This window comes from Xiphophorus maculatus, chromosome 15 (assembly GCF_002775205.1).
Source record: "Xiphophorus maculatus strain JP 163 A chromosome 15, X_maculatus-5.0-male, whole genome shotgun sequence".
NCBI classification, from domain to species: domain Eukaryota; kingdom Metazoa; phylum Chordata; class Actinopteri; order Cyprinodontiformes; family Poeciliidae; genus Xiphophorus; species Xiphophorus maculatus.
In genome coordinates, this window is record NC_036457.1 from 6,037,524 (window position 1) to 6,061,187 (window position 23,664).

General features: G+C 38.6%; 2 protein-coding genes across 2 annotated transcripts in view; both read left to right on the forward strand.

The window, feature by feature from the left end:
- susd6 (sushi domain containing 6) overlaps positions 1-16,296 on the forward strand; it is a 33,321-nt gene extending 17,025 nt beyond the window's left edge. Inside the window, exons 3-7 of the mRNA XM_023347526.1 lie at positions 9,136-9,330; positions 10,154-10,348; positions 11,200-11,338; positions 12,458-12,933; positions 13,953-16,296. Coding sequence (XP_023203294.1) covers positions 9,136-9,330; positions 10,154-10,348; positions 11,200-11,338; positions 12,458-12,933; positions 13,953-13,978 — 1,031 coding nt within the window. The 3' untranslated portion in view covers positions 13,979-16,296. The remainder of the gene's footprint in view (positions 1-9,135; positions 9,331-10,153; positions 10,349-11,199; positions 11,339-12,457; positions 12,934-13,952) is intronic.
- Positions 16,297-17,428: 1,132 nt separating this feature from the next.
- LOC102234962 (serine/arginine-rich splicing factor 5) lies at positions 17,429-23,453 on the forward strand. Its single transcript, XM_023347780.1, has 8 exons — positions 17,429-17,541; positions 17,724-17,873; positions 18,301-18,371; positions 19,618-19,734; positions 20,484-20,556; positions 21,833-21,906; positions 22,209-22,316; positions 23,089-23,453. The coding sequence occupies exons 2-8, from the start codon at positions 17,748-17,750 to the stop codon at positions 23,426-23,428; spliced, it is 909 nt and encodes a 302-aa protein (XP_023203548.1). The 5' UTR covers positions 17,429-17,541; positions 17,724-17,747; the 3' UTR covers positions 23,429-23,453.
- The last annotated feature ends 211 nt before the right edge of the window (positions 23,454-23,664 follow it).

Sequence of the window (23,664 nt, forward strand, 5' to 3'; positions counted from 1 at the left end):
GAGTCCAGTTGGACTTCATTACTGTGATGATGGACAAAGGGCTCGAACAGGAACAGCTTTGTTGCATAACAAACTGTAGAGAACTATTTCTGTCTCCTTTCGCTTTTGGATTGCACTTCTCTTACAATGAAATTTTGACTAGATTATATCGGTGAACATAACTTGTTTCAGACACAAAATTTTGATAACATTTTATTTGCGTTACTCTTAACCACCATTTGGACTGGGCGATAAATTGATTTTATTGACTAACTGAAACTTTGGTTTTTGGAAAAGAATTAACTCATTGGGTTCAGAGTGATGTCAGCACAACCAGAACCGCCATCTTATTTGACAGTCAAATAAGATGGCTTCTACGTATAATTTGGACATTGAATTCAGGAATGTAAGGGTTCAGGCTGAGATTTTAAAAAATAAAATCCTCATGTTACAAGATTACAGTTGTATTAACATGAAAATAAAGTCTTAATATTACCAGAATAAAGTTGTAATATTCAGAAAATGAAGAAGTAATTTAATGAGAACTCCAACACAAAAAAATAATAAATAATTTATTATTCAAGGTTTTTTTTTTTTTTTCATTAAAATTATTTTAAATTACTCTTGTCATTTTAAGACATTTTTCTGGTAAAATTGCATCTGTACTCTGGTAATTTTATGACAAACTTTTCATAATTAAACAAGGATTCTTGTAGCCTGAATCAAATACTCCGTATAATTCAAATAAACACTTCTCCATCATTTGTATTTAATTTTTTTTAGAAAAAACTTGGATCTTGTTAGATAAAAAATCAGAGATTTTATTTTTAATTCATATAGCCAGACCCTGACCACAAAGGACATGCAGACTCTGATAACCAGGGTTGCCTTCAGCCGACTTTCACCTTCAACCAGCGTCCCGGACTCGGCGCTCATTCCTCTTCTAGCTGGCAGGCTCGAGCCGCTGAAACACGATCAGCCCACAGTTACTTTGACAGTTTTTCAGTGAGGGGGATGTGATCGGCTGAGCACATGCACGTGTGTGTGTGTGGGAGGGGTCCCACACACTCTTTTGTTTTCTTGTGAAAGCCTAGAAGTAGGAATGTCTGCCTCCCAGCTGTCGTCAACGGAGACGGCAATGGAAGAGAAGAAGGGAGCGCTCGCTGTTCGCCACCTCAGAACATCCTCCCATCTGTTGTGTGAGGGTCGAGAGTGTGTACATGTTTGCATGTTGGGGGGTCACACAATGGCTGCCCTCACCCGCTTTGGCCTCACATGCATATTTAACCCTTCAAATGCAAAGTTGTCTGTTGTCCTTTTCAGAGGCACGCTACTTAAATCTGTCACTGTGCCCCGTCCACGGCGAGCGAGGACAATGGGGCACACGGGCAGCACACGTGGCTCACTAAATGCATCGGAACAGCAGGGGTGGACTGAATGAGGACAGGGAGGATTTTCCTCTGCATTTAGACGCTTCCATCTCTGGGTGTTTGCCTGTGCTTTTGCAACCTTGTGTTGCAGCTGCAGGAAGACGTGTTTTCTATAAATGATCTTTTGAGACCTGCAGCTGCTTGACTCATGTTTGCCGGATGGTTGCCTATTAACTGTTACAATGAATCTGGTAACTAACTAATAAATATCGTTTGATATTTAAGGGGTATATCACACATGAAACACAGATTAGGAAAACAAACCTTAGGAGAAATTGAAAAGTTTAGTCTTGACTGGTTCTTACATTTCGAAACTCTTTTTATCTTGGTGCTAGGACCTCCCACACACTCCTTTCTCTTCTTCATTGTTCTCATTTTAAACTTCTCTCTTTATCAGGTTGCTAAATCTTCTCTCAGAAACTCATTTCTGCAGAACATAATATTTTGAGGCTTCAGCTTTGTTCTGCATCATTTCCACCCTGCAGATTTCAACCTACCCTTTTGTGGTTATTATGTTCTCATTTTTTTTCTCAGCATGCTTCGTTCATACCTATTCTCTTTTACTAAACACCCAGATATTTTTTTTTGGTCCTCTTTCTGTCTTTCTACTGTGAGGTTTTCCTGAGGTGAATAAGAGAAGCAGTGGGTTTTGTAGGAAGGAAACTTAGAAGTTGTTCTGAAAAGAAAATGACCCTGCTAGTATCAATCACACACTATCTGTTTCGTGTGAGTCTCTCAGCTCAAGTAGCACCTCTTATTGCTTGAACCATGTTTGACTGCCTTGGCTGATGTGTGATACTTGAGTTGAAGTGAGATGGAAAAAAGGGATTTAAATTGCATGAGTTGGAAATGCATCCTTTAGTGTCGCACAATACGGTTCTGTGTGGACATTTAGAATATTGAGTTTTTCTATATTTATTACCAGTTGTCAAACCAAAAGTCCAGACTTTTGGGGTTTAGTTGAGTCATATGGCTTTTTGTTAACTTATTGGTTTAATTGTTTTTATTTCCAACAAAGAACAATTTGGTAATTGACGACTTATAATAAAATATTAAATTATTATACAAGATCAGATTTTCACTCAATGCTGAACTTTACCATAAATTTTGACTTCTTTAAATAAGCCTAAAGTTATAGATGTTTTTGAAAACAGGTATTGATAAATAAAATTCACCTAAAGTGATCCTAAATAGCTGTGTCCATGTTGATATTAAAGATGGAATAACTCTGATTTATTGATATTTCTTAGGTTTTTGTTGTTCTGCAAAGAAACTTTAAGCAACACAAAGATAAAAAACTGTATCTGGCATTTTAAAACCGTCTTTAGCATCGTATCATTAGTGTTCATTTATTGCAGTTAATTAGGTTAATGCTAGCCATAGAAATGCATTTCTTTGTATATACATTATCCATAAAATAAAGAGATGCTTACCTTAACTATTAGATTTCCTGTAGACTTCCAACATTTCCTAATACCAATCATCTTCCTTCTGAATTGGACTTTTTAGAAGCATTACTATCAGCTTTGTTCTAAAATGTTCAGATTTCTGTGAATTGTTGAATTCTCGACTCCCTGTTGTCAGCCTGATGAAACAGCTGACATGCGTCTGCAGAAAATAGTTTTTTTTTTTAGAAGCTGGTAAAAATTTTGTAGTATATTCCAAAGTAGCAACTTTATCACCAATGAGTGTTTTTAATGGGAAATTTCAGGAAATTTTCAGATGTAAAAGCACCTTCAGCTTCCAACAGACTCATGACTAATTGGGGGAGTCAAAAATACCTTCAGTTGAAATTTTCAGGTATGTTTACAAATTTTTAAGTTAAAAATAAAAGATATTTTCTGTGCAGCTTTTATTAAGTTACCTCCAATTTAAACACACTTGGAAAAGCCACAACTAAACTTACTCAGGCATTCTTTTTAAATGCTTCTAACCTATATGAGAGTAACAACACAAACCCCAGCTTTAATCCCCTGTTAATATTTACGACTGAGCTTATCTTTTAGTGGCAGAAATTAGTGCAAGTGCTGTTATTTTTCTGACACCACCACACCGTGGGCTCTGCTTCACTGTACTACACTCTAATAACAACAGCTTGGCTTAAAAAATCCCACGGATTAGCTGGAGAGACAAGAGAGCATGGAAAAACAAAAACATCCTGGTTTCCAAAATGATTGCAGTATCATCAAAAAAAACCCAACAACAACAAAGGGATTGGGCTGAAGCCAACTAATATACAAAACGTATTTATCAGGAAAAATGGACCACATCTTCATCTTTTCAGTTTGTAGCCTAATCCAAGCACAGCCCCCCTCGCTCCGTTATTTATGTAAACACACACATAGAGGAAAACACACCCTCTTTTATGGGCCATTGTAGAAAGCAGCATAGCCAGCTGACTGTTTAAGTAATCAGTATCTGATCTGCTGTAATGCTCTCCCAGCTTGTAATGGAGAACAATTAGAAATTTAATTTGCCTGGGCAATGATTGCTAAAACCCACATCTTTCTCCCACCCTGATTTTTTTTTTTTCTTCTTTCTTCATCCCAGTCCACCCCCCTCTTGCACTCACCAGACGTGTGCCATTAGCGACAGATGGGAAAGGAGAGATATTCACAGGCAGTCCGGCACCTCAGGGCTAGGAAGGGGATTTTGATGCCCCCCCGCCCATGGGCTGAGTGTCCTCCAGCACAGCTTTGCAGCTCTAGCTGTTGGGATTAGGAATCAGATTCACGGGTGGTGTGTCCAGGCAGAGTCTCTCTTCGATGTGAAGTTATTCTCTGATCTTTAAGCAACTAAGTGCTTTGATCAGCTTACAATTGTGTGCTCAAATGGACTCTAATAGTTTAACCTTTTTAAATGTCTCCTTCATTTTCAGAGCTTGGATTTCTATCTTATTTTTAAAAAATTGTCTTTCAGTAGCTTTCAGAGAGCACACACAACTCTGTTTTAGTCATTATTGCTTTTTGCCATTTCTTAAATTAAATTTCTCTCGCAAGACTCAGATAACAGCTTGTGTTTTCCTGTGACTCATTCCCTCCCTGAAAACCACAGAACATGATGTGCTAAAGTTTGACTAGGCAATGGAAATCAACTCGGTCGGTTCTTTTTATCTTTTTGTTTCGATATTAACTTTCGGCTAATTGACAGGGAGACGCACAGGTTGAATCGTAAACATTGCACACATTCTGGCCATCTGGACTGAGTTCATTCTTTCAGCTAACAGAACCTCTTCATCAGGATTTCAGCCTCACCTTCAGGCTATTATAATTGTCATGCATTACATCCAGAAGTATTGGTTCATTCTAACTTGCCAAAACATGTTTCCTTGTAGCTTGTAATTTCTTATACCCTATTTTCCTCCTGATGTTGTCACATTTCTCCTCCTGTCTCCATCTGTTTGCTGTTTTATGGCCTCATCTTTCCATTTACCCTATATCACTTTCTGTTGCAGTAGTTAAAGCATTTTAAGTTTCATAGTAGCCAGAGTGGCATAAATGTACAATTCCCACCTTTGGGATTGTTTTTCAGATGACCTGCGTTTCAATTTCTCTTAAAGAAATTGTGTGCGAGTGTCTTTGTTGGAGAGGAATGGTTTTATTTTTAGCCGGATTGTATTTAGATCCTTTGTTTTCTGTGTCTGTTCTTATGCAAGCTGTGGTGTCGTACTTGGTTGCACTGATTGTGATTAATTCAGACTGAAACTGTTTAGTTTCACATGGTGGTTTAATTGTGCTCTCAACAATGTGTTTGTGTTGAGAGCACAAATACATTTTTTTTTGGGGATTTATTTTTCCTTTATTTTTGTTTCGTCAGTATGATGATTTATGTTTAAGGAAAAGTTATGGAAGTTTTGAAAAAAGTATATAATGTGAATAAATGTATAATCTCCTGATAAAAAACAAACAAACCATTATGTAAAATATGAGTGTTGTGATGGTGATGGTCCAGCGCTCCGTAGGAGTTTAACTGAAGTAGCGATGAAGTCGGTTTTTTTTTGCTTTTTCTTTGAAGTTTCAAAGGGTGGTGAAATATATTTAACATGCAATATCAATAAATACTGATTATTGGCCATAACAGCAATATTTATATTGGTTATTGATATTGGACCAAATGTTCACATCGGAGCGTCCCAAGTTTTTTGCCTTCAACTCATTCTCATAAAGCCTTTCATTTCAATATGGTGTAAAACAATATTAACAATCCAGCCTTTCTTCTAGTTAAGATCTATGTAATTAACTCAGTTTTATGCCTGGGTTATTGGGAAAGCAGCCATACATAAAGGCACCCATGCATTTCTAATTTTAAGGCTCTCCCCCAAATAAAAGCATTTCAAAGGGGGGGAAAAAGATTAGTATCATTACAACTCATCTGTCCACATCAGCTCTACTGACCGCCTTGTGGGTCACCACAAAGGATAACAACAGGGGTTAAAGCTGCTGCCCTGAACTGCCCCCTAAGGCCTTTTTTGTCCCCTCCTGCCTCTCAGTCAGACGTAATCAATTCATCACCTTTACCACCTCCATTACCTCCATCTTCTCCTTGGAGAGCCGTTATTCTCCCCGATGCCTTCCAGGGAACAACTGCTCTGGTCACGGTGTCAAATAACATCCTGAAATGTGGATGTGCAGACGGCGTTTGGGTGTGTGAGTCAAAAGGAAGGATGTAGAAAGTTCAACTTTAAATGCATACATCTTGGTGTTGTTTTACCACATGAAGCACACTTTGGGGACAAATCTGAGATTGACCTATCACTGGAAATCGTTTTCCGAAAAGGATCCTGGAGGAAGAAGGATTTCTGTAACTTTGCATTTTATAAAAAATGTTGTAGAATTAATGGAAGTTAAAATTATAATATTTAATCAAGTAAATATATAATATTTTAGAAAAAGAACTGTTCTCACTCCCAGATAAATGAGTTGATAATCGATATATCTGTTGAGCAAGACATTTTATGACCTATGAAATATATAATCCCCAAGTTATGCAGCATGTTTTTATTTCTAAAGCAGCATGAAACCTGAATTTTATGACGTAGCTGTTATAACCCTGTGGTAACTGAATGTTTTGTTCATCTTTAAACCTCTTGAGTAAACACATCCAGTCTCTCCGCAGCAGAGTTCAGTAACACACCCACTGGTGTCAGTCTTGTCAGCCCTGGGCGTGCCTTTGTTTATGGGTGTTGACTTTGTTTCCCTGCATGTGTGTGTGTATGTGAGAGAGAGAGAAAGCCTCACACATTTGAGTGTTTGCATTTAATCTTCTGGTGCCAGCTTAAAGCGTCGTTTCTCTCTGGAGATTAGAGAACGTCTGAGGCTCTGCTGTGGAAATGGTCTCTTTTCAATCTCTAAATACACACTGAAGTGGGGCGATGTGGCTGTTTGCTCTGTTACTGTTTGTTTGTGACAGTCAAGTTGTCAAAAGTTTCAAAAGAGGATGGGTAATAAGATTTTTATCAAATTGAATGAGGAAAGTAGATTTTTACTCCCATTTTAATTAATAAAAGATTACTATGCAATGTTTAACTTTATAAAACAGATTAAAGAAGTGAAACAAAGAGTTACAATGCCAACATCAACCTATTATTAGAAGATTAATTTATATATGCAATAGTAATAGATCCGGTAATAGCCTTTTATATCTCATCATGACATTCTTGGTTTCTACTGAAGTCAAGCTCTAATTCTTACACACCTGTTTTACTTTGAGTTGTATAGGAAATCATGAAGCCAAAGGAAAAAGGTCTGTGAGATCGCCTTTGTTTGCATTTGACACTTTAACAAATAAGCCTGAGCAATATATCACAATTAAAGCAGTAACTGTATGGAATATACACATCACATAAAACTGCAACAAATCCTTTAAGTCTCATTCTTTCAAGCTCTCTATTGCTGCAGCTTTTTATGTGGTCCTTTAGACTCCAAATTACATCAATAAGTTCCTCCAGTTTTTCACAAATCTGCAAAATTCACACAAAAGCAACAAATCTCCACATTTTTTTTCTGATTGTTCTGCAAATTTTCTCAAAATTGGTCAAAAATATTGAGTTTAAGTGACTGCAGCCTTACGTGATGTCAAGTTATAGTCCATAATTGATATGGCAAGTAATGAAAAGTCAGATTTAACATCATACATTAGCGCAAATATCATAAAAATTACTTTCTAAATTGGCACCACAGAATCTGCAATTTTGATTGGAAAAAAGAACACTAAAACAATCTCCAAATCCTGGAGGAACAGCTATTTTTTTATATTTTAACAGTTTAATTGGTTTTATCAATGTATTCTGGCACAACCGGCCCTTTAAGAACATTCAGGTTTTTGATGTGACCCGTAATAAAAATTAGTTCAACCCCCCTGTACTAGATGGTCAGTTGATCCTTCGATATGGGGGGAAACGAATTAAATGACAATATCATGGTCTGAATACTGGATTCCACACTCTTGATCCCAACACACATGCACTGTTCAGAAGGGGAGCACTTACTTATAGATATGACTGGACATGTTTCACAAAATCCCTTTCGTTTCCCCACATTTAGACCTCCTTAATACACCAGCGTACATGGGACGACGGGAAACGGCGTGACAGCTGCTCTACATTACCTGCCATCAGGTGGCGTCACACCAGATTTACTCAGATTACTGTCTGGGCCCCGAGTTTTACTCAGTTTACACAGGTGCTGCAATGTTGTGTCAGATGTGCTGGATTTAGACGCTCTCCCTCGCCAGATCGTAGCTTTAAATGTGGGGGTTATTCCGAGGAACACAACACACATTTAGATGATTTTCTCTCACCGCGGTAAAACAAGGCTCCACAAGGAGCTGGCATTGCCCTGCTGCGCCGTAGATGAAGCCTGGGAAGGTGGATCAAAACATGATTAACTCTAGGCTACTGCCTCATCCTGTGTTTCTTGGCTTGCTCAGCTATCAAAGTCTGCCATTAACAGAAAATAAATGAACCCAGAGTAGGACCCAGACCTACTGCCAGATTGAACCATTACCAGTTTGGGAAGAGGGTGGTTTAATGAGCAGGAGCTAATCTAGAAGAATTGGATCTATACGGAGCTCACTGTGACATTTTAATCCTCTGCACAGTAGCGAGACTTCCTCCATCCAACTCGTCATCTTGATCCAGTGTTCCTCTTTTTGTGGTGTGAGATGCAGCAGAGTTTTAGTTACAATACCAGTGCACTTTAATTATCAGCTCTACTTGTCAACAGTTTCCCTTTTGAAAGGTCGTTTGACCCGACGACAGCTGCCTTCAGGGTAGACCAGGCCAAGGTTTATGTCAGCGTAATAAAACAGCGCAGTGACATTAATGCAGCACTCAGATGCCAGAGTGGCAATAAAACAATTCTTGTCTACACACTGAGTAAATTTTATGTGATATTTAAAAGTAAATCCAAATTATAAACAGAACATTTCTCCAAAGCTAAACAATTTGTTTCTCCACTTGGCTGGCACATGAAAATCTCTTCCTAAATAAAAAAATAATATACACCTCCTGTTTTGAGGCAAGCTAAACTCTGTTTACTTACATAGCACATAATTACTTTTTTATCTTGCATTATTAAATGTGGATTATGATCTCAAATTGGCTGCCAGGCTGCTGCAGGGAGTTGGTTACGTAAGCCGGAGGAGTGAAGCTCAAATCCCATTTGTTTCCCAATCCTTCCAGCAGCGAGCTGATAAATATTCCTGTCATTGTGTTGTGTGACTTTAGGTTGTGTGCCGCCACTCAGAGTGCAGCATGGAAGCCTGCTGAACCAGACCGAGTCCAAGCAGGTCTCCTACCCTCCTGGCTCCCAGCTCACATTTGGCTGCGATCCAGGATATACTCCAGATGGACCAGCTATTGTCTTTTGTACCAGCGATGGAGTTTGGTCCCGGTCACCTCCAAATTGTATCAAAAACTATGGTGAGCAGCAACCTTATTGCTGATTTAAAAGAAATGTTATTTCATGTTGATAAACTTAAAGATGGAGTACTTCATACCCCTTAAAATCTTTAATATTTTACTGCAAAAACAGAAATCTGACCAAGTATTTTTGGTCTAGTTTCTAGTGCAAATATCTTAGTTCACTTGAAATAAAACAAAACTAACTTAAAAGTAGCTTTGTAGCTACATAAACAGGCTTGTTTTAAGTAAATAATTCCTTAATATTCATAAAGAAGTACTAGTTCCATTGGCAGATTATTAAACTTATAACAACATTTTTTTCCCCATGTGTTAAGTTAATTTATCTGCCAATGGAACTAGTACTTTTTCATCAATATTAAAGAGTTATTTACTTAAAACAAGTGCCTATATCTTGAAATTGCAAAGTTTCTTTTAAGTTCATTTGTCTTATTCCAAGTGTACTAAGATATTTGCACTGGAAACTAAACCAAAAATGCTTGGTAAAATGTTGTGTATTTGATGTATTGCAATTTTCTATATTTATCACAAAATTGAAGTAAAGTGATGCATGGTTACTTTCAGACAGTAGTACAGACTTTTGAAGTCGAACTTCAGCACATAATACACGAGCAAACCCAAACTGAAAATTCTCTTCACCACGCCACTACACAATACAATAACACTGACAGAAACGTTTGTCCTTGAGAGTTGGCAGGAAGCAGCGTGTCATTCTCGGTAAACTCTGAGCTCTGAAGTCTCTCCACAGGTAGAAATGATGACAAACAGATTTTCTGGCCACAGTAATATTAATCAAACATCCATTTCATCTTGCTCTCTCCAGTGTGTTCGCCTCCTACGGAACCAGAGAACGGAGGCTACCGCTGCCACCCGACTCCCTGCCACCGTCTCATCCACAACACCGTCATCGAGTATTTCTGTGATGAGGGATACACGATGAAGGGCGACTACAAGTACCTCACCTGCCTTAACGGCGAGTGGGACAATCCCATGCAGATCAGCTGCAGACTAACACAAGGTTTGTTATCCTATTTATTGTTTTTTTTTTTTTTTATTTGTTTAATTTTCTCTCCTTTTTTTTTCTTTGAAGGCTTGAAAATGTGTAAAATTATGACGGAGGATAAGGGTCACAATAAAAAAAGAAAAAAGTCGTATTTGAACAAAGTCGTAATAATGCAAGAATAAACATATATTGTGAGAAAGTTGTAATATGATTTAAAAAGTCATTATGAGAATAAAGTCATAATATAAGAAAAAAGTCACATGACAATAAAGTCAAAATGATATGGGAGTAAAGTCATAATATTACCAGAATACAGCTGTAATATTAGTAGAATGAAGCAGTAATTTTATGATAATTACTACACCAAAAAAAATTATACAAAATAAAAATTAGTTATGTTGTGCATCTTATAAAATTATAATTTGGAAAGAATTGTGCAAACTACTCTGTCTGTTTCAAAGAAAGAATCGTGAACTAGACAAGCTGCCCACGTCAGATCTTGATCAATTTCAAAGCTTTTCTCTCATTAAAACAACTTTATTCTAATATGTCTTTCTTATGATGCTATTGTGTCATTATTGTTCTAATATTTTGTCTTTATTCTCATTACATTATGACTTTGTTCTTGTAATTGCAAAAAAAAAAAAAAACTCAGTCCGGCCCTAATACTCTGTCGTATTAAAGATTTGAATAACGTGTATATTTGATTTTAAGTCACTCACTCCCATTTTAGCAAGTTACAAATTCATTGTGAACCTTTCTATTTATTCTTATAAAATTGGTTAAAAGTCCGAAGATCTCTGGAAATGTGCGTATGAGTCAACAATCTTAACTACTTCTACTCTGATCTGTCTTGGGTCATCCAGACAAGGAGCCCAGCCTGCCGTTGGGGATGCCAGCTCTGTCCATCGTGTTGACCACAGCGAGTTCTGTGTTACTCATCCTGCTCTTAGTGGTGCTGTTTGTCCTTGTACAGCCAAAACTCAAGTCCTTCCATCACAACAGGTAAGATAACTTCCACGTCAAAGCTTTTCTTTTTCGTTTCCTCATACCACAAAACTAAACTGGTTTCATACAGTTTAGCCTATGTTGTGTTTTGTTTGTTACTGAAGAGAATGTTTTCTGCATCTTATACTAGGTGTAGTTGGTAATTACAGTGTTTTTTTTACCAAAATGTATTAAATCTATCAAATTAAAAGGTCCATATGTTCACTTCTTTTGCGCTCCCACCTGTTAGTCACATGTTTTGGTTGACTCTTGTTGTGTAATTTAGCTCGTGTATGACTTGTTCTGCAAGCTTTCATTTCTGACATTCCTGGCCAATAAAAATAAAAGCATTTCAAAAAGTTAATCTGATCACATTTGACAACTGCATCTGCTGGTGCTCTGTGGTAGAAAAGCCAGGGTGATTTGATTTGATGCTCATTGGCAGTCTTGTTGATTGTGTAATGGACCAGATGGCTTCGTACAGTCCGATAAACAGTCAACACTAATCACTATGAGATTTTGCTGCATTTCACAACATGTTAGACCTTAACCCAAAACTGAGTTTCGTGTGAGGGACCTATTATGTAAAAAATAATATTTTATACATCTTTAGATGCATAAAAAAAAACAACTTTTTTGCCAATAAGTTAATGTTTTTTGGTGTCTGGAAAAAGAGCCTTTTCAAAAACCTTCTGATTGTTAACTCACATTTATAGGGCACTGCCCTGTTACTTAGCAACCCCAGAAAAGCCAAACCCATCACCTAACAACCCAAGCTGAACTCCAGCATGTTTAGTTTGCTGGTTTTACAGCTGTTTGTGCAGTACAATGGCTGCTGGAAAGACAAGTGTTGTTGACTTGCCATCCAAAAAACCACTTGCTGCATTCTTGTTGGTTATCCAGAAGGTTCTACTAATGCTTTTCAAAGATGTATGGTTGTATAATTGTAACAATTTTTGTCTGCCAAAGGCTCAAAATAGGCAGACGTAAGCAGACTACAATCTCATTATCCAAAAATGTATTGAACATGTTTTGTATAACCCATAGGAAGCATAATATGTCAGATTTAGATCACTTTGTCCATATTCGGTTTAGCATTAAGTGTTAAATTATTCTGCGTTTGTATTTGGTCATTAGGAGGGAGCAGGGCGTCTCAGGCCAGACCAGCTCCATCGTGGTGGAGGGCGTCCAGGTGTCCCTGCCCTCCTACGAAGAGGCGGTATATGGAAGTAGCGGACCCTGTGGTATGTCTGGCCCTCCTCCTTCTCCACCACCGGCTGCAGCTTCACCAGAGTCGCGGGTCCCCATCGTGCTCTCCGAGGGGCTTCCTCAGGGAGCCGCGGGGGGCCAAAGCTCCAGCAGGAGCCGCCAACACAGAGAATTAGACTTCTGTCTCCCATCAACCTCTTCCTCCTCCTTCTCCTCCCGCCGTCACGCAGAGACGGTGTTGGTTCATCAGGCCCCCTCATCCTCCTCCTGCTCTTCTTCGACTTCATGGGCTAGAGAGCACCTTGCGGGTGCTTGGGCGGGCCCCCTACCTCTCCGTAGAGACTCTGAGAGCAGCGACCAGCACAGTCTGCTTTCAGTCGCCTCTGTAGACGAGTTTGCTGACGGTAAGAGGAAAATCTACTCAAATCTTTTACGAATATGACTTAATGATGCATTGTTTACATTTTCTGTTTGACTGATTCATTTTTTTATTTACATATGTTATAAATATTCACATCCCTTGAATTTAACATTTTATGTACGCATGTGCACTTATATTCAGCTTTCTTAAGTCAAAATCACTTTTTAGCAGCAACTCTTCAGGGTATGTTTATACTAGCTGGTAATTTTTGGTTTTTGAAGATTTAATTTTTGGAAAACCTGATTTTTATTTTATTTTTTATTTTTTTGGCCAATGCACCCCTTGGGTTACCATAGTTCATAGTGATGTCAGCACACACAAGGCGGCCATCTTGTTTGACAGGCGTGTTTTTCAGCTTCTGTTTATTTGAACTTTGAATTCAGGTCAACTCTATAATGGAGTCTATGTAAGGCTACAATTTTTTTCTTCTTTTTTTCCCCTTTCAATTATGAGAATGAAGGCATGATATATTAAGAATACAAATATTATTTTCACAATAACTCACCACAAAAAATTACTAAACTTTTCTTCATTTTATTTCATGTAATTTTAAGTCTTTCTGGTAAAATTGCATAATTTTTTTTGCTGAAATTATAACTATAACCTTGTTATTAATAATCCACAAAGGATTGATTGAAATAAAAAACACTTTTTGAAAACATCTTCTGTCATTTGTAATTTCTATTTTAGAAAACCCCCCCATTAAAATCAAGAAATTGGATCTGGTATGAAAAAATCTGCGATTACATTTTTACCCTGCTCTACTTTCAATGTACTCCAACCCTTAATTTCTTGGTGCAGAAAAAAAGTTAAGTCACACAATAAGAAAAGCAACATTTAATGTCATAACCTGCACAGAGGAAAGCAGAAACACAATCTGTAACAGAAAAATGCAAAGCTGGAAGTGAAAACATTGCTTTGCACAAACTGATGCAGTTTTGCACCAAAGTTGACGGAATAACCTTCGCTCTGCTCTCATATGACTCCTCTGTTCCCCTGCAGATATCCCTCTGTTGAAGGAAGCATGAAGCCTGCGACCCTCTATCAGCAGCAGCAGCAGCAGCAGCAGCAGCAGCAGCAGCAGCTCCTTCCTCTATCTGTCGCTGCTGTCCAGAACTGACTGTGGCTGTCTATTTACTTCCCCACAACTCCCCTCTGTCGTCCGAGCAGCCAGCAGAGAAGTGACTAGAACAATGCTCAATCTCCTACTGCAGCCTCTTCTGCTATTACTGTTTTCAAGCAAAACCAACAACCAATACTGCAATATAAGCAATGATGGAGCCCACCGGACCCAAATACTGGTTGAACATGCGCAAAGGCCAGATGCATTAAGTGGAACCCAGTTGACGTAAATCCTGTAGATCCTGTGAATAAGAGTGAAAAATTACTTATTGAGTCAGGATTGTTACCATGCACTTGCCTCTCGCCCAGTGTAGTTATCTGTATCTCCACTGCAAACAGTGTTGTTTTTTTTCAGCAAACGCTATAGACTCATCAGTTCTGATCAGAATCTTTGTTGATACAAAAAAAAAAAAGTTTGATTAACTTGTGATTTTTGGCTCCTGAAGCTTCGGCACTCAGAACCGTCTTCCCGCTGTACTTGAAAAGTCGTGAGTCACACTTGACTTTTCGCGGCCCTCTTCTGCGAATGCTGCATGTTGTTTTTCAGTTCACTGCTGTCACGGCGCGCTGAACGACGCATGAAGCCTCCTCTGTTTCCTTCGCTCTCTGTTCACCGCCGCTGTCTAGCAAATGGATTAGCCGGAGTGACAACCGTGTCACAAAAGCTAAAAGCAGCGCGCGGCGTTTCATTAAGCACCATATCACAGCTATAAAAAGCCCTGCTTCTTTATTTTCCGCCTCCAGCTGCAGCCGTATCTAGAGGCCACTGCTTCTGCTGCATGAGTGGGATTGATTGGTGTTTTGGCTGCACATCTTACACTTCTCGTACAGGGAGAGGGGTGACGTGGTTTTCTGCCTGAGCTGAAGTGAGATGCCTGTTGTGATCGGACAGCTGGTTAAACTTTTTAAGGTTCCTATCGTTAAATTTTTTTCCTCAATGTATTTATTGTTTGCGTGTGACTATTTGCTTTGAGTTGCCGAATCGGAGTGTGTATGTGTGTGTACTTCTTGTGTAGCCAGGCAGGAGAAAACATGTCCAGATATGGTAGGCCTTGATGCAGCCCTTTTCCTGGTTTGCTTGTCCTCAGATTGAGGACAATGTCCCAGTCTTTCACCATAGGAAAACATCCCTCCCATCGCTTAAAAAAAAAAAAGTCACATGAACAAACCAGCTTCACTTGTGGCATTGAGTTTGCAACACAATAAGGGTATTATTTATCCACTCTCAAGCTAGAATACGGCTGTAAAACTTCACTCTCCTTAAAGGAACTGGCTCACCCGTTTTCATGCTGAACTAAAGACTGTCCACTGTTAAGAATTGTGGAAACAAACTGCAACTGGTTGCAGTAAAATGAAGAAAAGGCTTTGTTAGATAGCAATACACCCCCTTCTGTCCCCCTCAACATACTCACTCACTCTTAACGCCAAGTGCAAATTAAAGAGAGAAACATGTCCTTCTGTTCGAAGTCATTATCTGTTTTCATTGCCACTTGAAAAGCTTTGAGCTGGCCACAGTGGAAACAGCATGGCTCAGACAAACCCTGACAATTACTTCTTGAGCTTTGAAAACACACAGACACACACGAGCCGTCTAAATAGTTGTTCTAGTTTTTATTTGGCTTTTTTTTTTCCTGTCATTGTCAGTGGCTACATTATTCATGCAAACAAAATGTTGCCTTAGATTTGTACATTTTCTTTTCTTTTAATATGTATAATCTTAAGCCTCCAAATTGATTGCTTTACAGTTTTTGCAACTTGTTATTTTCCCAATTGCCTTACTCTATTCTTTTTCTATTCTATGCATAAAAAAGTCTTTATTTATCAATACGTTTACTTCTGTTGTGGGCTCAACTAGGCGAATGTCTGTCCCTTTCTGTTCTCCCCCACTGTTTTTCCAGCAACTGTGATGATTGACAATAATAACAATGACCCTGAAAGCACCTATATTTCATTACCTTTTGGCTTCTTTTGCTGCAAGGCTTCAAGTTTTAAGACGACTGGAGGAAAACAAAAGTTCTAAAGAAGCACTGTTGTACGGTGTTTATTCCCCAGAAATAACAGGTTAAAATTACCCATCTGGACTCTTAATTTCAATGCTTTAAACTTTTTTTTCTCTCTGAACATGGCAGTGGATTTGAAGATAGTAATTTAATATTTGTATAAAGTTTAATTTAATTTTACAGTGTGTATATAACTTTCTAATTAAAGCTTTCTTTTAAATGTGGATGAAGGTGTGAATTTTGTTCAATGTCCTCCTTATTTCTTTTCATGATGCACTGAATGTTAAGGAAATATTCTTGCAAACATTTTTATATGGGCAGTTTTAGACCAGTTTTAAACAAATGCACACATAATTTTTGAAAGTGTATCATGCAAGCAGGGTTGCAAGTAACTTTTTTACATTTTGCTATGCTATATCTACAAATTTTAAGCCAATTTGAGGTAATTTGAGATTTATTGCAGTTTTATGAGGAACACTATATGTTTTACAAACAATTTGACAAATGAATGTCTGAGAAGTGGGAAAATGAGTGCAAATAGAGAACATAATGGATGACTATGATCATCCTCTTTACAGGATTGTTATACAAAAGCTTTGTTGTTAGTCAGAGGCTTAACAGAATCTCTGTAAGACAGACTGCTACTGGAGATCTTGCCCACAGCCATATCAACTCTAAAAAGAAACATGGATATTATGAGTTACAACATTTAGTGTTTGTTCAATTGAACGTAATGTCTGATAACTTAACCACTACACACTCAATAATAAATAAATGCATGATGCACTTTTAAAGTTTTGACTACAAAACAATGTTGGAAAAAATAGTTATCTTTCACATAAATCCCACTTTACTTAATGTAAGAAATACCTGAATGTGTTGAATAAATCCAAGTACATTCAAGCAGCTGAGGTTACATCGCATGTTTTCCTTCGGCTTTGATAAATTCATAAATCATTTGCGAATTTATCGTGGAAGACCATAATGTCATAGTTAAAGATTTATTTTAGGACTGTCTCTATACATGCTGTTTTGTGAGTCTAAAAAACGCAGTTCATCTTTCTTAGCCTATTATTTAGGTTGTTGAAAAGTTAAAGAATATTTAAAGAGTTAAAAAATATTTCTTTCGACGTTTATCACGTCTTTTGTCTTAAAAACGCAAGCAGCCATTGTTTGATTAAACTCAGTAGTGTGTCAGTGACCCCCAGTGGTCAAAAACTTAACTACATCAGTTGGAAAAGACGTGTTTATGACGCCATATTCGGAAAAGTTCGGAATACGTTTCGGGTTTGTTCGTGTTCTGCAGTCTGTGCTTTCGCTCTAGGTCACGTGAGGCTTTTTCTTTAAAAAGACTCCGCCCTGAAACAGCAGCGGCACCATTTTGTTTCATCTTGCATTACAGTCGACGGTTGAGGGGATAGAAAGAAAAAAATAAAAATAAGAAAGAATAGGTCTACAATCTTCCTGGGGTAGGTACATAAAGTTAGAATATTTATATTTTCACTATAGCGATTCTGCATAGTTAGAAGAAGCGGTATAAATAGTTTCAGCTGTTATTTTTGATGCAGTAGCTTGTAACACAGTTAAGGCCTCGCCGTTGACTAGCATATGCTAACGGGGGAAAAATGCTTAAAACATCTTCTGGTTGCAGCAAATTAAACTAAAAACTGTCGACATGAGCGGATGTCGTATCTTCATCGGCCGCCTGAGCCCGTCGGCCCGAGAGAAGGATGTGGAGAGGTTTTTTAAAGGATACGGCCGCATTCGGGACATTGACCTAAAGAGAGGCTTCGGCTTCGTGGTGAGTCACCGCATGAGAAAGTAGGTCACGGTGAAATTACTGTTTGTGAACCGGAGAGCGTCTAATCAAAGTGGGGTTAAATTATTCCAGAGATTTCCACCTTATAAACCTAACGTTTGACTGCAGAGGGAGTGATTTTTTTTTGCACCTCTTATTGAATTTTCAATGAGAAAAAGGAAAGGATGCCCCTGCCCCCTCTCCAAACCTCACCATGCTTCTCTGCTAGCCTGAGCAAGCACCAACCCGACATTTCGCATGAGTCTGAAGCGACATTAATGTACGCCTTGCGGGCAAGTTGAGCAATTAAAAACATCAGTTTTGCAAGCAATGATTAACTCAAACATGCATGTGTTAGAATACCAATCTTGCAAGAGTAAGATGTTGAGGTTGCATAGCTCTTTTATGAATGCCTCTTTGTGTTTTTTAGGAGTTTGATGATCCTAGAGATGCTGAAGATGCTGTGTATGAACTCGATGGCAAAGAGTTGTGTAATGAAAGGTGAGATTTTCCTGTTTTAAGTTAATGGACTTATTGAACTTGGTTCTGTTTTACACAATGTTCTTTCAGGCCGTATTAGTTCTTTGTTTCTGTACAGATGGGATAGCCACAAACCTGGATGTGCAAGGTTTTCCCCAGAAAACTTTCTAAGCCCTGTGCTCAGAGCACATGGGCAGTATTTCATCCAGCTTTTTCATCCATGTTTTTGAGTTAAAAAATGTTTAAGGTTGACATGAAATTTGAAAATATCACTTGATAATGATGCGTTATTGGAAAATTAATATCTGAACCCCAACTACAAAGTCTTAAAAAATGCAACAAAAATTTTTTTTTTATATAAATACGCAATGCTCAGCCTGGTGGGGGAACAAGTAAAGCCTGGTGGCCCACCAGGCTTATAATACTCTGGGGAAAACCCTAATGTGTATTTTATAGGGTTTTATGTACAGGGCTGCAAGTAATGTAGAAAAAAAGCAGAAAGAAAAGGATTGTTTTTACAAATAAAACCTGCTTAAAATCTTTAAACGCTTGAATTTCAAATAGTTTGTTTTGAAGGTTTACAAATTGCTTGATTTCTATTAAAAGTGAACAGTTAAAAGTAGAAGTTTTGTAAAAAGCCTAAATTTGGAAAATATTATTTAAAGTTGATATCAGATGTTTTCATACCCATAATAAAAATGCTTGCACGTTTTTTTGTCCATGTCTGACTAAACTTCTCTTACTGACTGTTTTAGGGGAGTTATTTTATGCAAGAAGCTTCTCTTGGCTGTAGAATATCATATATTTGGTGCTGGAAAAGTGCTTGAACCTTACTGTGGGAAAAAATGTACAAACCCTGAAAATGTAATAGAAATTGCAGGTATATACTGTTATACCAGCAGTTGCAATACTAACTAAACAAACTTATTTTGAGAAGACAGTGGTGAGTAATTGTAAGACATCCTGTTATACTGCAGTCTGTAGACGTGCAGACTTGGACCAAAACACTCATTTGTGGTGAATTATGATTCTGAAGTATTGACTCAGGAAGGGTTCAATGTAAATGCATGCCACTCCATTCTATCACATTAAATTAGAATCATTTGTGGTTGTAGCTTGGAGTTTAGGGAGTAAATAAGCACCAGCTTCCTACTCACATCGGCCCTTAATTGGCTTTCTAAATCATGCCTGTCAACTGAGCTTTTCTGTTTGTATAACTATGGAGTTTCTATTTTTTAAATCCAAAATCTTCCCTTGTGAACCGCAGGGTCACCATTGAGCATGCTCGTGTGCGTCTGCGGGGGGGCCGCGGGCGAGGAGGCGGCGGCGGAGGAGGAGGACGTTTCTCTGACCGCTACGGTAGAGGTTCCCAAAACAGTCGGAGGTAAAGAGAGGCTTTTACTTTCCTATTGTTTCTGTTTTATGGGTTTGTATGGGTGTGAGATATCCATTCAAACAGAACAACTTTGTAATAAAGTCCAATTTAACGCTTGATCTCAATCTCGTTGTAATCTGTAGATGACAATGACAAATAAATCTTGTCTTATCTTGATCAAACGCCTAAACTTGGAAAGTGTTATTTACAGTTGAAACCATTTATTTTGATACACCTTAAGACAGTTTGAAGTTAAAGCAGACTGAACTTGTTTTAGGTTATTTCTATGTGCTAAATATACCCCTGACACAATAAACAACAAATCAATTAATCGCATGAAAGAAGAAAAGAAACTCAATCATTTTCATTTGCTTGATTTATCATCTTTTTCTTTTATTTCCTCTCTTTTTTACCAAAACCTGAATGATAAAAGTCTTCAGTCTGGTGTTTTGGTCTCAACTGTCCCTGTTTTTGAAAGATAATTTTGGTTACAGAGACATCATAATTTATTTTACTTGTTGTTTCTGTTTATTTTTGGATATTTCAAATGTCTTCCTGTACCAGTGTTTAAATGTTCATTAGAATTTAAAGTTTATTGATCATTGAGATATTGTTTATTTCCTCCCTTCTTTTTAAAGTCTGTTTGGCTGTGAACACATAACTCTATAATTGTTTTTTTTTCTTGGGAATAGTTTTGTGCTACTTTTTTGTCTTGAAATAAAGGTTTACTTCTTATTTATTTTTTAATTTCCTTCTAGCCGAAACCCGCCTCCGATGCGCACTGAGAACCGTCTGATTGTGGAAAACTTGTCCTCCCGCGTGAGCTGGCAGGTTAGCATTTCTTTTAAATGTATTATTTTTCACAAATATCACCACCTGCATTTATTTAATTCCAACAATACACATTCTTGTACAATTGACTGCTAAAAACCAACTTTAAAAAATGTATTTGTATTATCATACTTAGCCAGGTGAGTTGGTTTCAGTAATTTTGTAATTGTTTCAGAATTAAACACTTATTGATATTTTTTAAATGCAGTTTTAGCTAAACACAAAGCAACAAAACACCAAATTTGTTCATGTTTTCACATTTTAACCAATTCTCCACCCCTTTATTTGCCAGCTTGACTGTTGTGTCATGTGGAAGAGCTCGCTTATGGTGGAGTTAACCCCTTCTGGGTCCTTCAGTCTGGGTTGAGCCTGTGCTGTCAGCCAGTGTGTCCTACTCCTAGTTGATGCCTGCTGGTCATGTGAGCGCTCGCTCCACACTAGAGGCGCTGGCGGCCCTTCGCTCGCTCGCACCGCCTGCTGTGTGGTTGAGGGCGAGAGAGAGAGGAAACAGAGTTGGCAGAGAGAAAGCAGAGGAGAGAGCGAGAGTCGATGGTGGTGGCGTATTGATCGATGGTTCGTTAATTTGAGGGGCTTCGATCGATCGATATCCCCCCATCCTTCCTTCCCCCGTGGTGTCCCCCACTCATCGTGAGAGAGAGAGAGAGGGTGTGAGTTCCTCCCAGGGGCCCGTGGATAAAATCTGCTGTAATCCTGGTAATGGTGGGCTCGGAGAGCCTGCGGCCCACCCCAAAGGGTATCGCTCTCAGGTAGTAGTTTCCTCTCTTCCACCCTGTTCACTCTTTACTGAGGTGGGGTGCCGAGACGGGGGCGGTCCCGGCGCCCGGCACCACCCGTACCCTCCTTGTCGGGGGGGAAATGGGGCTCTTGGTGCCAGATGCTGCAGCCCAGTGGATGAAGATGATGATCATCTGTGTAGTTTTAAAGGAGCGATGAGCTCACAGATCTCAATGCTGCTGGAAGAAACTGACCTTGTGCTGCAGTGATCCCTGACAGAAAGGGTTTACATCAAAACAAACCCATTATTATTATTTTAATCTGTATTTTTTTATTTTTCTAAAACCAATCCTGTTAGAAGCACTGAGTCGGTGAGCAGCCATTGAGTTTCTTGGACTCATCCTCTGTAATTGCTGTAGTCTGTGTAGTTCTGAGAATCTAACTATCTCTCCTTTTGGGTAAATCAGTGCAGTTAATATCTCAGCCTGTGCTTGTTGCTCGCCGCACCCCTCCGAAAACTGACCTGAGTTTGCGTGTGTAGGACCTGAAGGATTTCATGAGACAAGCTGGAGAGGTGACATTCGCAGACGCACATCGGCCAAAACTCAACGAAGGGTAAGACTCAGGGTGCTAACAAGAACGGGAGGGAATTTATCCAGAAAAACTTCCCGTAAGAATTTACATTTATTTCTGTCTTGCACAATAAATCAATAACGGTATATAAACATTGTTAAAATTGTGTTTTTGTTCGTGTTTTCTTCACACAATGATGATTTATTGCCATCTTAAGGCTGGGCAATAAATAAATAGCAATATGTAATGACAGACAAGTGATCAATATCAATAGATGATACACCTGATGGCTTCCGTTTCATTTTCTTTTTTTAAAAAAAGTTTCTTCTATTTTCCCCTTTCAGGGTGGTTGAGTTTGCCTCTCATAGTGATCTGAAAAATGCCCTTGAAAAACTGTCTGGAAAGGAAATCAATGGAAGGAAAATCAAACTTATTGAAGCTTCCAAAAAGAGGTGAGTTTCCTGCATGAAGTTTGACTGAAACCTGCATCAAATTTTCCCTCTACTATAAAATTAAACATTGCAAAAGTAACTGTTTCAGCAAGGAAAGTATTGGCTATAACTTGAAAGCTTGAATTTCAATTAAGTATATAAGGTGCGGAATATCACAGTTTTGTAATAAAATGTAATCTAACGTTTTATTGAAAACCTAAACTTGGAAATCGTTACATATGGTTGAAACCAGATATTTTAATACACCTAATAATAAGACTTTTTTTCTCACTCTGAAGTTAAATTAACAAAACTTTTCTTCTTTTAGGCCAGTTAGAATCACCAAAGTTATTTATATTTGTCAAATGTAAGAAAACTTGGCGAGAAGATTATTTTAGAGATTTATTTTTTACTGCAACGTTCTTGGTTTTAGCGTTTAATTTGAGCATTGAGGTCATTTACCTCAACACTTAATTGTTTGGATTGTTTCAGTGCCTTCTTGATATGTATTTGAAATAAAGATTGGCTGTATAAACATTTAAATGTTTATACATTAAACATTATTTAAATAGTTTTTTGTGTGTTCTTGGAGGAGAGGCACTTCAGAACAGTTTCTTTGATATAGAATATTGTCACAAGACATTATTAACATATCATTTAATAGTGAATTGAAACTTGCTGGAAGAGTTTGAAAACATGCCTTGGAAAGTTCTTAAATTTGTCCAAACTGTGAGATTTTCCTTTCAGTTGTCACCAGTTTTCCATCCTAATTGTTTTATTTCTGCTTGTTTAGGTCAAGAAGCCGTTCCCGTTCGGACAGCTCGTCCCGCTCGCGCTCCCGTTCCCGCGGCCGCTCTCAGTCCCGCTCGCCCAGACGTTCCCGGAGCCCCGCCAAGGCCCACCACCGCTCCCACTCCCGCAGCGGCACGCCGGCGCGCGGCGCCTCCTCGCCCAGCCCCAAATCAAAGGACCCCAAACGCTCGTCCAAAAACAGCAAATCAGTAACGCCGTCCTCGCCGCCGGCGGCTCAGAGGTCGTCCAGATCCCGCTCTCGTTCAAGATCCCGCTCACGCTCCCGTTCTCGCTCCAGATCCCCACGATCCCGCTCTCCTTCTACCGACAGTCAACGCTAAACTGGTTTAAAAAAAAAAAAAAAAGCAACTAGAAAACTCCCAGTGCCTCCTGCGAAAGCGGCGAGATGAGGTTTTGTTTCAGATTTTTGTTTCCTTTTTGGATTGTTCTTGTGACTGTCCTCAAGTTATTTTTTTACCAACACAAACCAGGCTCATCTGAAATGATTAGCTGTCGTTTTTCCATTATTAATTGGCAGGATTTTCCCAGAATGCTTCTGAACTCGGAGTGACGCCTC